Raw genomic sequence first — 13,642 nt, 5'->3', positions numbered from 1 at the left:
TTCCTGTGGTGGTTCCTGTTCCTGTCTCTCCTTCTGATTCTGTCCTGGTGTCTGTCTTTGTGTCTGTTTCTGTCCCTGGGTCTGTTTTGGTGACTGTTCCCCTTTTGCGTGGTCTGTCTTGCGTTCCTATTTTCCTTGTCCTGTTGTGCCTTCTGTCGTCCCTCGTTCAGCATCGTTTTCTGTTGTGCCTCCTTGTCCTCCCTCCTGGCCCTTGTTTTGTCCTCAGTCTGCTCGTGTGTCCTCTGTTCCTGTCTCTGGTGCTGTGACTTTGGTTTCCTCTTCTGAGTGTGTGCCTGTGCCTGTGCCTTTGGCTTCTGTTCTGTGTTATGTCTCTGATCTATTTCTGTTCCCTCTTCTGTGCCTGTGCCCATGGTTCCTGTTGTTCATGCTTCTGTTCCTGTATCTGTACCCTTGGCTTCTGTTTTGCGTTCTTGTGTCTCTGTGCCCGTTCCTGCTTCTGTGTCCATTCCTGCTTCTGCTACTGTTTCTGTGCCTGTGCCCCTGGCTTCTGTTCCCATTTCTGTGCCTGTTCCGTCCTCTGTTCCTCATGTTCTGTGTTCTGTCCTTGTTTAGTTCTGTCTGTTTTTGGGTTCTTGGTGTCTGTGTTTTTTTTTTTTTTGCTTTGGCACACTTTGGTGAGTGCTGCATGCCTTGGTGGGGGGAACGGTCACGATTGGCCCCTCCCACTCCTCCATGTGCCTTGTGTTTACTTCCTGGTCATCCACGTGCTTCTTTGTTTTGATACTTCAGTGTCCTGCCCCCTTGTTTCATGACTCCACCCCTGATTATTTCCACCTGTTATCAGCCTGTGTAACGAGGACGCGGACGCATATGCTGAGATAAGCAAGATTTATTAGGGGCAAATCCAGGGTCATGGTCAAGACAGTCCAGGGTCAAAGAGCCAACACGTATAGAGCAAACAGAGAATCAAACAACAAACGGAGACCGAGACATCAAACACAGAGATTCAAACAAAGACCGGCCAATACAAGGGGCAAACACAGGGCTTAAGTATACAGGGAAAACGAGGGACAGGTGCAAACAATCAGGGGCGGAGTTACAAAACGAGGACTAAAGAGGACTACAGAACATGGACTAAACCAAAACAAAGGAGCACATGGAGTAGTGGGAGGAGCCAACCATGATAGCCTGTCCCTCATTATCCCTTTTTGTATTTAAGCCCTGTGTTTTCCTGAGTTTCTTGTTGATGTATGTATGTATGAATTGTGTTGTTTGAAGTATATTTATGGTTTATATTGGATGTATGTATTGTTTGATCTTCCAGTCCTGTTGTTTGTTTAACCTGTTCATTTTCATCATGTCTGCCCCTCCTTATCTCCGTGTTGGCTTGTTGAACCTGGACTGTTTTGACCATGACCCTGGATTTGCCCCAAATAATTCTTGCTTTTCTTTGCATATGCGACCGCCTCATCATTGCTCCATGTTACACTATGCACTGTAGCCAAAGCTACAGATGCCTACCAAAAATATACTGAAGTCAGCCAGCTTCTTGTGCAAATTTGGCATTTCTCCTTAAACAGTGCAGCAGTTGCATTCTGGCACCTCAGCCTATTCACCAGCTTCTTAGAATTTTCCTGTTCCACCTTAAATGTTGTAGCACTTACATTCTGACACACAGCCTTTTTGCCAGCTTCTTGTTTTTGATTTTTTTCTTTACACCTTCGATTCTGTAGAAGTTATATAAGGTGTTAAAGAATGTGACTGTTGCAACATTTAAGGTGGAACATGAAAATGTGAACAAGAAGCTGACAAATAGGAACTTTAGCCTCATCTTCCTCGATAACCCAGCTGCACACCACAGAATATGAATGCGTCTGCTCGAATATTGAAATTACATAAAATGCCCATCCCTACTAGTAGCTGTGATACATTAGTTAAGATAACTAACCTTAACTGAAGCTCAGTGCTGCTCTTCCTGTTCAGGACAAAATTATCTGAAAGTCCTTCTGGGCATTTTACTACGTCTCTGATCATGGAGCTTTTTAAAAGGATGCAGAGGCTTTTTGGTCAGAATCCAGTTTGTTTGCTTGCTTCCGTGACTGTAGTGCACTGTGGTTGCCTGCCAAATTGTTTCAAATCTGGCAACCCAGGATGTCAAATGATACTGGAAAATGGGTGGTGGCCGGGATCACGGGCCAAAACACAAACAGACTTTCCGCTCCGTAACAGAAATTTCAAAGGAGACCATGCTGGCTGTGGCCCTGTTGTTTGTGAAGCCATGTTTTCTAAATCTCTGACACAATGTTGTGATCATATTATGATTTAGTATAGTAAATATATTACTGTATTATATTGTTCCTTTAAGTTTAAACTTGCTTGCAAGTTGGCACATGAGTGGTGTATATTTAACTAATCCAACTTAAAAATTCGACGTTGGCCTATGTAGCAGTACAGCAAAAAATAGCAGGGTGAGATCAATAAAATTCAGTGGAAACAGAGCTATGCCACACAAAATATGCAGCTTGCTACCTCTTCATAAAGTCATCATTTTGACTAGTGAATTAGTGAAGTAATGAATTTTCACCACTAAAATGTCATTTTTACATATGTTGGTTGAATTCCTTTGTAAAATCCATGGTAAATTGTAAAAACAGATTGTAAAAAATCAACATTTCAAATTACTCTTCCAAGCTAGACCTACTTTACCATACACAGGAGGGGGTTTCACAAACATGCAATTTGTTGATTACTTGCATGTGTGACCAAATATGTTTAGAAACATTGTAGATAGTTCAGTGTAATCCACATTGGCTTCTTACCAGGGAAAACTACCTCCTTTGTATCGTGTTGTGAACTGCTACCAGCACATGTAAATGAAGAAAAAATGCAGCAACACCTCACATCGCCTTGCATCACAGAAACTGTAAAACACACAAGTAATCCTCATTTATGAATAATAAATGAGTAAATGTGGTACCACAGTGCTGCTTAAAGTCACGGTAAATCTGCCAGTGCACTCTATGAATCTGGCCTGCTGTGTTTAGTTGGCTAAAGAGGAAGATTTGGAACTTTGTTAGTGAATATGAAACCAAAAATATCACTGGATTCATTTTTTTCAAAAACTTTTTAGATTCAGAATATTAACTGAACGTCTGAATGCTGACCATTGACATTCCTTTTAAATTTGTTTTATTTTTGTTTTTAGGCAGTCATCAGTTTTAAATAATGGGCCAACAGGGCTGTTCAAAAGCAAAAAGAAACCCCCTTAAATTGGTATATGATATAATGGTCAAACTTAATTTTATTAGATAAGGGGCAGTCACCTTCTACGCCATACACAAGGTAAATTATTTTATGCTTAGTTTATGCTTATGCTTAGTTTAGGCTTGTCGAAGTAACACTGAAAATGCATAAATAGTTGTGTTAGCATCATAGTTAGTGTAGCTGTACTACTTCATATTTCTCAGCATGTTACATTGAGGCACGTGTTTGACAGTGGCAAAGTAAAACAATGTACAGTAATAAGACACAGATGGAGTGAGTGGGGTTCATCTCGAGTCAACAGACAGTTTATTAAGTCCACCTTGTACCTACATTCATTGGCCATTTTATCATATAGACTTATTAATATACCTAGTACAGGTAAAATACCTAGTTGTTAGGCTAAAAGCAAAGACATAACTATAGTCACATGCACTTTTTTATGGTGTGAACGTTTTTCCCAGCATTAACTTTTAACATTTACAGCTACATTTGAGATGTAAGAAGCTGACCGGGTGAGAATCTTGCATCAACTTTTGACAGCATCAGATATTTTCATTTTACTGGTGTAATGAAAATAGTTGACGAAAATAGTTGGCCCTGTAAAAAGAGATTGTTGCAGGGTCAATTTCTCACTTGTAAATGTTAAATGTTAAAACTGTAAATATTAAAAGTTGACGCCATACAGAAGTATATTGCACATTACTGCGTAGTTACTATCACTACTACTGCTGATTACAACTCAGCACCAACCTGCTGGGTGTTTTTAGGTAGAAAAGTGGCAGCTCAGTGCTTTCTCAGTATGTCTTACTGTTGTGTATTGCTTTACTTTACTATTAAGAAACATTACTAAGAAACAAACAGAAGTGCAGCTAGGCTAACTATAACAGCTGAAATTCAAAGGGTATTTCTCTGTTCTTAATGTTAGTTTGACATGACACCATGTAGCATTAGTTAATTTTAATTTAATGCACAGGAGCAAAAAAAATCCCTTCACTTTTAAATGGCACCTGTTTATTTTTTAGTTGTACTATTAAATACAGACACTCAAATAACACATGCAAATATTTTCTTGGCAAGCATTAAAAAGATATGATGCTCAGAAGCACCTTAAAAATAAACAGTATAGTCAAAGTTGATCTTGTTTCATAATGCCAACATTTATTAACACCATTTTCAAACAAGTATAAGACTCTGTGTAAAATGTAAATAAATGTAAACACATACAGAATGTAATCTCATAGACACATTTTGTTTACAGTTGAACATAGAACTTCCACACTTTACATAATCATTTTAGTGCGTTGTTGGGTAGATGACTGACAAAGTATTGGTACAAAGTCTGTAACTAAAAAGATTCTCAGTCACCATTAAAAATGTGAACAGTATTTAAAACAGTGGTATGTTTTGGTTCTGTGTTAGCTAGCTAAATTCTTTTCATAAGATAACATGTTCCTCTATGGCCTAATAATAAAACTTGTTTGGTCATATTGCTCAACAGGTCATCTTAATTTTTTTTATGTAAGTTTAGTCATATGCACAGTGTTTATGCTTTTGACAGCGTCAATACCGGATAGATCCCACCCCTACTGAGTTTTATTGTGCTTTACCATGCATTGCTAGCACGTAGCATTTGTCAGATTTATATGACCCCTTGCTGTTTGCCAGATTTATATGACCCCTACTGTTACTGTAGCTTAACTGTAGCATATATGTGCCTTATTCTCTACAGTCAGAAAGTGAATGATAGAGGTTTCGTAAACTTCAAGCAGAGAATAGAGGGCGAAGAGAGAGCGTACTAACAGTCCTGGAGCACCATGACTGTTAGTGTGAAGATGAAAAGGGGAGGGGGGTGTCTCTCTCTCTCTCTCTCTCTCTCTCTCACGCTCATGCCCTCTCTCCATGAATCTGAGGCTCTGTTTCTGCTCCAGGAAAAAAAGAAGGGAAGCAGGGAGGCACAGGCCAAGCAGGAGTGCAAGTAGGGAAAATTGGACCGAGGCAAGGTAATGTTAAGAAGAGCGAGAGAAGGTAAACAACTCCCAGAGGCGAATACGAACAGAGGCGCTGAACTGCAGAGAGGCAGGTGGAGGGCAAGAGAGAATGGAGGAGCCAGGAGTGTGTGAACACTAGAAGAAAAGATGGAGTGGGGAGACAGATAAAAACCCTTGGGAACAAAAGAGGAGGTGGACAACAGAGAGAATTAAAGTGAGACAGCAAGAAGAGGCAGTATGTAGGCTTTCATTTAAAGGGCCTGTACTCCATGTTACCTTTTTTGTTGCCCTGAAGTCAAATTAAATTATTGAAATTATTTTTTATAATATAATTGTGTTATAATTATTATAGTTGCATGCACATTAAGAATTACACATGCTGTTTTTTTCTTTAAAAAAAAAAAACTTGCGTCTCTCCATTCAGATGTCTAAATCCTTTGAAAATTTGTATTTGTAAAATTATGACATCACAACTTTAAATTTAAAGAGTGCTGCTTTTGCAGCCTAATTTCCTTCTATGTACTGCTTGGACCTGGATGTTAGTGGTACATTTTGAAATTTTAACACTGTTTATATATTAGCCTATATCGCATCTTTTTCTATAAAAAGCGCAGGAAATCGTTTTGCCTGATATGGCAATTTGAAGGCCGTAATGTCTGTTCTAAAAGTGAGGGATGAAGTGAAACGTTCTCTATAGGCAAAAGAATAACATTAGGGGATAAGTTAGAAAGAGGGATGAGGACTGTTGAAGTATGATGAAAAAAATGTTCTGCCAAAAAAGCCTGTGAAATAGAACTGAGACAGCCAGTAGAAGAGATAAGTTAAGGGTTGGCAAGTTGATGTTATTGTGTTGTGATAGCCTTTCCATGTCTATGTTTGCAAACCTCAGAAATATAGATTATGATACATATTTGGTACATAAATAGTTTGAAATATTATTGCTATATTGACCAACCTTACAGAAAATCCAGATGTTAGAGCATTTGTGCAGTTGAATCAGCATGCTTAGCAAGTAGAATTAGCTAACTTAGCAATATAAAACATCATAACTGGAAAACTTAGCAAGCATGGCAGTGAAGCTAAGGTCAGGGTCATTACTATAGCAACAGTGGTGTTCATAGGGAGCATAAAGTGACCATTCAGATACCTGCTTCTCTTCTTTTCTTTCTCTCTTTCCTCATTTCAATCCTGTACTCTTTAAAAAACTCTCTCTCTTTACAGACAGGATCTTTTTGCTAGTTTCTGGGACAACAGAGCCCTTTGTTTCCCTTGTGCCGTCTCTCTTTCACTCTCTTTTTTCACCTTTTGATGACGGGGAGAGGTTGTTGGCTTCCTTTTTTTTGCAAAGTGTGTGGAAAAAGAGCAAAGCACTCTGAAAAGAATGGCCCTCCAGTACAGTTAGCATGCCACACACGTCACCAGTGGCACTAGCCTGCTAACTCACTCTAAGAGCCAGTCGAAAGCTGGTGGTGGACACTGGTTGGGTAAAGGATTGCTGTTCAGGTGGACGATATGATTGTCATTCATCTTAGAGAGGTGAGAAGATTGTGAGTCATGGATTGGGTTGCGAGGGTGTGCAATTGCTAGTGTCTGTGACACGTGTGCAACTGTTGTCTTCATAGACTGATTTGTCACATTTGAAAGGTGTGTGTTAAGCGGAACAAGAGTATGACCAATGCAGTGTACAGGTGTGCATTCATCTGGCTCTTATAAGTAAATGTTTTTTCATTGACATGCAGGTGTTAGCAAAGTTTCTATGTGGTCAGGTTGGTCTTGAAAAGAAGTTTTCTAGATTTTAAACGCAATGCACTTTGGCTCCTAATTGAGATATGTTGAATGCTGTATTGCTGTAATCTGTATATGTATTACAGATTAACAAATTAATTCTATGTTAAGTTCATGTTGCATGTATTATCAATTTGCTCTCAGGTACCTCAGGATGAGTGGAGTGGGTTCTCTACTCTGGGTCGGGATGATGAAATCCCGTGCAGGCGGATGCGCAGCGGCAGCTACATGAAGGCTATGGCAGAGGATGACAGCGGAGATTCCGACTGCAGCCCCAAGCCCTCACCCAAGGCCCAAGCACGGAGAGCTAGCTATCTGAAGGCCACACAGCCATCACTCACAGAGATGACCACGCTAAAGTGAGTATTTGTGTACTTGCTATTTTTGTGTTTTTTCTTTAATCTGTCTTACATGATTCCAGGTGTATTTGAACAGACGAAACACACTGCATGGATTAAAAGACGGCAGTGATTGCTGCAGAAATAGTCCCCAGTGACCAAACCTAAAAATTACATGTAATGATCCGACGATGACGGCTGCGAGAACCGGCAGGAAGGCATGGCCCAAACACCTAGCAGTGACAAACCTTGCCGCGGACGCCAGGGAGAGAGCCGCGAGTGTCTTTTGTGTGAAGTTGGGTAAAGTAAAATAATGGCTGCTGCAACCCTGAACCCTGCCTCCAACTGGCAGCTTGGAGCTCGGGACTCGCTCATTGCTGACACCGCCGTCTTCCTCCTTCTCCCGCCGTCACTCGCGTTAGTCGGGGGAGCTCGGGCTTTGCACTCCTCCCCCTTCACACTCGTGACTCTCTCCCTGGTGTCCTTGCCGAAGTTTGTTGCTGCTGGGTGTTCAGGCCCTGCCTCCCTGCCGGCTCTCGTGGCCTTCACTGTCAGGGCCCAGGGGGCTGGTGCATGCCACAACCCCTCATTAGATTAAATTGAACAACAATGTTAGCTGTAGCATTAGCTCTAAAGTTAACTGAGATGCCAGGTTTTGAAGGTCACTCAAGCCTCCTTGTCACAGGAATATGATATGCTTCTGATTATGACATTAAAACTTACATGTAACATGTTTACTAACTCAGATTTTCCAATGAGATTTTCAGCTTCACCTAATTTCTAAAAGAATGTTGAAAAGCACTACAGGGGCTATTTTACTATTTTTCCAGTTTGTGAACTTATTAAAATAATTGTCCCAAATGGGCATAATGATAAAAAACATGTTTTAGAAAGTTTTTAGGAACAGATACAAACATCAATAACACAACTTACTCTATACAAAGAAATAATAAGCCCAGAGGTTGTATTGGTTACAGCTTATTAGCTTTGATAAACGTTTGCTAGACAAGTGAGAAAGAATAGTAGGCAATTGGCTGGTGGTAGAAAGAAGCAGTTGTGGACATAACAGTAGTCTGCTGGCTGTCACCGATGTGACATTAGAGGGAGAACAAGACCCTCCAAAGGACTATATGGACTTTTTTGCTATTCTTCAGTACTAATAAAGCCCCATTGGACCTGCCCTACTTGTCAAACCCTGCACCTCTGGAATACAGCCAGCTCTCTCTGTCCTTCTTTCTTTCTCTTTCACTCACACACACGCTTACTTTAAAGGCAGTTGTATAATTTCTTATGAGCACATTTCTTATGTGTTCGCTTTGTATTCAGAGGCAAAATCCTTTTGCTCCCATCCCTTATAAAAAAATTCTAAAGTAGTAATTTCAAGGGAATTTCAAGGTAAGGTGTGTCATTATGTTACCTAAGATTTGATTTGATTTGTTCTTAATCACCTAATCCAGATTATTACTATTGAATGTAAGATATTTAAATGTCATAACTGTTAGTTTAATATTATAATGATTATCTTGAAATAGGAGCAGTGATGAACATTTTAATATGGGATTGTTTTCATCATACTAAAATGGTAAAACATTGTCAATGGTAACTACTTAATTACTTAATTTGCCCCCCCACCCCAAAAAAAAATTTGATGGGCTCTATTTTTGTGTTTGTAGTGCAAGCAGGAAAATAAGGCATATATAGTTTTGGCACTGGCAAGTGTGATAGTGGCATGTACGCTATATGGCCCAAAGTGTGAGAACAACCCTAAGTATTGAGTTCAGTCATTTCAGCAACACTCAGTGGTAACAACCACGGAGAGCGAGCCCAGTTGTGTTCTCTCGGACTTCCTGCAATGGATGGCTGTAGCTTCACAAGGGATCACTAATGTGACTGTTGTACTGTACAGTCCTGCGTTCACTCTCTGGTTTTACCCACCCTTTTTTAATTGGTTACATTATGAAAAGTAATACATGATGTGCAGTGCTTAACATTTTTTTTGTTGATTGGTTACACTGTGATAAGTGAAAAACAATGGAATGAGCAGAGCCTGCTATAGGATATAATGGGATTTTGGGTGGAAAACACTGTCGCCGTCTAGTTTGAATGTATAGTGTGTTCTTGCAGCTTCTGTTGAATAAGTGGGAATATAGCCTGACTTCCAGGTCATGTGTGGGTCTAATACTGCTGAGGTAGTCTGACTGTGATACATTACAGTAGATGACCCGACTGACAGCAAGAACAGTCAAAACACTCCTTCAGAGTAATACTCTTGGTACTACTAATGATTCTTCTACTAATAATGGACAGTTAGAGAACAGTTTGTGCTGTTGGACTGGATGCAGTGGGCTTGATAATTATTGGCACTTCTGGTAAAGATGAGCAAAAGGAAAAACACTATGAAAAATCCTCTGTATTTTATCAATTTGTCTCTTGTATTGTTGCCACAGTGACATGACTTCAGGGGAGCTGTTGTAATTCCACCCTAGCTAGCCTTCGCTGACTTCATGCTACGTAACTTCACCTTATTAACATTTAAGCCTGTCTAGGGTTGAATGACTGGCTAAGTAAGGCCAATCTGTTTTCCTAACAGAGACCCTAGTTTACATGAATGCGAGAACACTAGAAAAATTCTGTACTATGCAATTCTGATGCAGTAATGTCTGAATTTGTTTGAATATCCAGCTACAAATCAAGCTAGCCATTGCTTAATCTGCTTCTAGTCCTAAAGTTAAGTAACTGTCTAACTGGCTGGAACTTCTCATACCAACTGGATCATAAGAGTTTGCAATAATTAATTTTTTATTTCTCAAAAACATGCTACAGTTATAGGCATGCATACATTTGCATAAAGATGCATTCTCCCTTTAAATAGCAACTATAAATACCATCCTAGCTAACCTAAACCCATTACTACTTAACTGAGCCGGACTATGGTCCACTTAATATGCATAGACTAATGTGATTGGCTAAGTAAGGTCAATCCGTTTTCTTAACAGAGATCTTATGAGGTGCAGTTAATGTGAATATTAGGAAGGCATTCTGTACTATGATACAACAATGCAGTAATGTCTGAATCTCAAAAATATGTGCCAGAGTTGGAGGTTTTTAATGGGATTTAGGCTGGTCATCACCAGTGCAAAGCTACATTTTATGGTCAGTGATCTATTTTTAGTGGATTTGAGGGATACTATTAATCATTGACCTGTTGGAAAATTAATCCATAAACCAGTCTTAGCTTCCTGACACAGCCAGCCAGATTTGGATCTAAAATCTGCTGATATTGATGGCATCTGTGATGCCATTTATCCTAATAAATAAAATAAATATATTTCCAGGGTTTTTGAAGGAAAACATCACTGATCCAACACCATACTTTACAATGGGCATTAGTGTCTTTTTGACTTTTCACTCAAAACACATCTCTGGAGTGTGTGTTTCATCTAACTATAGAACCTGGTTCAGATCAAAGTCTCAGTGATGTTAAGAGAAACCCAGGCAGAGACTTTCCTCTGGCAAACTTTTAAAGTAGTTTGTTGGCAAAGAGGTAGAATTTAATTTTAATTTGAAGACTTGGTATCCCTGTGGAAGCAAACCAATTCCTGCAAAAGTCTAACTAGAGAAGGGTTTTTTTTTCTTAAACATTCTTCTTCAATTGAACTTTGGCAGGAATTGTTTTGCTTTCAGGGGATACCAACTCTCCAAGCTACATTTACACACTGCCTCTGTGCCAACATGCTATTGGTTTGTATGGACCTGTTATTTTAATAATTATTTTAAAATTATTATTTTTTTTTTCAATAGGTTAGAAATCTCTTATATTATTATTATTGTGAAGTAAAGCTGATAAATAGCACCTCTATCTTTATCACAGGTGGCCATAATTATATAACGAACTGCTATGACTATATTCAGTGTTCAGTAATATCTGCTGTAGTTGTCTTAATCTCCATGCAAACTAATGTAGAGCTTCATCGTTAGGGAAGGACTGTGACTCTTTTCACAGGCATATGTATATGCCTTAAATACATGCATAAAACTGCTTTAACATCTCTAACAGCTCTAGGAGTTCATGAAAAGTGTATGGAATTTAAGTTACAAGGCTTTTACAAATGCAGAAGAATGAATGCAAGGTAAGCATTGTAGAACATACACAGAAGATAACCACACTGTAGAACATGCACACAGAAACAAATGTGGATAACACATTTTTGCATCTCTGCTTATTATTGCATGTTGAGTTACATAATACGCTGCCCTGACTATACCCTGAGGAGCATGCTCATTAGAGCTGGGCATCTCTGATATTGTCTCCACGGTAGCATTGACTTAAATCGTAAATACCACCCTAGCTAACCTTGACTCTCCCAGTGCTACCTAACTTCACCTGACTAATGTCTGAGCTAAATGTGCCTTGGCTTTAAGTAACTGGCTAAGCAAAGCCAATCAGAGATCCAGTTAATGTGAATACTAAGAAGAAATTCTATATCATGTGTTGGGAATGAGGTAATGTCCAAATTTGTTTGGATATCCAGTTGAACATCAAGACACCAAGACTTTGTCTACTAAATCTGCTCCCAGCCCTGACCTTAACTATTTAAAAGAGTTCCAAAAAAATTTGCAGTAGTGAGCCCATCCAATTACAATTTGGTCCATGAATTTAGAGCGCATTGCATTGCCTTTCAGAACCAAGTCCTGTTACATATTTCCTTTCACTTTCTAGCAGCATGTGTTCATCAGTCACAGTTAGTGTTGCTGAAACTACCATCCATCTTCATAACCTTACAACTGAAGGAACAACTGCAGGTGGCTGAGCCCCACAAATTCTCATCCTCTTCAGTCAATGTGTAGTATGTGCTTTTCCCAAAAGGACATGCACTATATTGTCAAAAGTATTCGCTTGTTTGCCTTCACACACATATGAACTTGAGTGACATCCCATTCTTAATCCATAGCCTTTAATATGATGTCAGGCCACCCTTTACAGCTGAAACAGTTTCAACTCTTCTGGGAAGACTTTCCACAAGGTTTAGGAGTGTGTTTATGGGAATTTTTGACTATTCTTCCAGAAGTACATTTGTGAGGTCGAACACTGATGTTGAACGAGAAGGCCTGGCTCACACTCTCCGCTCTAATTCATCCCAAAGACTTTCTGTCGGGTTGAGGTCAGGACTCTGTGCAGGCCAGTCAAGTTCTTCCATGCCAAACTTGCTCACCCATATCTTTATGGACCTTGCTTTGTGCACTGGTGCGCAGTCATGTCGAAATAGGAAGGGGCCCCAAACTGTTCCCACAAGGTTGGGAGAAAGAAATTGTCCAAAATCTCTTGGTCTGCTGAAGCATTAAGAGTTCCTTTCACTGGAACTAAGGGGCCGAGCCCAACTTCTGAAAAACAACCCCACACCATAATCCCCCACGCCACAAAACTTTACAGTTGGCACAATGCAGTCAGACAAGTACTGTTCTCCTGGCAACCTTGCTTTGCATTGCACTTGGTGATGTAAGGCTTGGATGTAGCTGCTCGGTCATGGAAGCCCATACCATGAAGCTCTCTATGCACTGTTCTTGAGGTATTCTGAAGGCCACATGAAGTTTGGAGATCTGTAGCGATTGACTGCAGAAAGTTGGCGACCTCTGTGCACTATGCAGCTCAGCATCCTCTGACACTGCTCTGTCATTTCATGTGGCCTACCACTTCATGGCTGAGTTGCTGTCGTTCCCAGTCGCTTCCACTTTGTTATAATACCACTGACAGTTGACTGTGGAATATTTAGTAGTGAGGAAATTTTATGACTGGACTTACTGCACCGGTGGCGTCCTATCACGGTACCACACTGGAATTCACTGAACTCCTGAGAGCAACCCATTCTTTCATAAATGTTTGTAGAAGCACTCTAGATGCCTAGGTGCTTGATTTTATTCACCTGTGGCCATTGAAGTGATTGGAACACCTGAATTCAAAGATTTGGATGGGTGAGTGAATACTTTTGGAAATATATGCATGTTCATCATTGTCTGCAGGTTTAAACTAGTAATTGTGCACTTCTAATGTTCCCCAGAATGCTTTTCGTTTTTATATGTGGTTAGTGTAATTCCATCACATTGTTGCTAGTCTTTTTGTTGATTTACTTTCTCCTCTAAAGCCTGTTGTAGTGTAGCATATGAACATCATCATTTCTTCATTCTTCATTCTTATCTCTTTCTTCCTTTCTCTCTCCCCCCATCCCATACTCCAGTGGAGAATGAATAATGTGTTTTTTCTCGCTGCTGTAACCACACTCTATTTTAAGAGCCGCATCCATAATTAAG

At 39.9% G+C, this 13,642-nt stretch overlaps 1 protein-coding gene across 4 annotated transcripts in view; it reads left to right on the top strand.

The window, feature by feature from the left end:
* The window catches only part of dlgap1b (discs, large (Drosophila) homolog-associated protein 1b), a 161,771-nt gene that overhangs the window by 88,337 nt on the left and 59,792 nt on the right, over window positions 1–13,642 (top strand). For 3 of the 4 annotated variants that reach the window (XM_037537057.1, XM_017715954.2, XM_017715955.2), the window contains exon 4: window positions 7,143–7,357. In XM_037537057.1, coding sequence (XP_037392954.1) covers window positions 7,143–7,357 — 215 coding nt within the window. Of the gene's footprint in view, window positions 1–6,639; window positions 6,750–7,142; window positions 7,358–13,642 lie in introns of those variants that run through there. The other variant, XM_037537058.1, reaches the window with a different exon arrangement.

The sequence above is a fragment of the Pygocentrus nattereri genome, chromosome 3 (genome assembly GCF_015220715.1).
Source record: "Pygocentrus nattereri isolate fPygNat1 chromosome 3, fPygNat1.pri, whole genome shotgun sequence".
Taxonomy (NCBI): domain Eukaryota; kingdom Metazoa; phylum Chordata; class Actinopteri; order Characiformes; family Serrasalmidae; genus Pygocentrus; species Pygocentrus nattereri.
The sequence above is the reverse complement of the archived record's forward strand: the minus strand, read 5'-3'. Positions and strand labels throughout refer to the sequence as shown.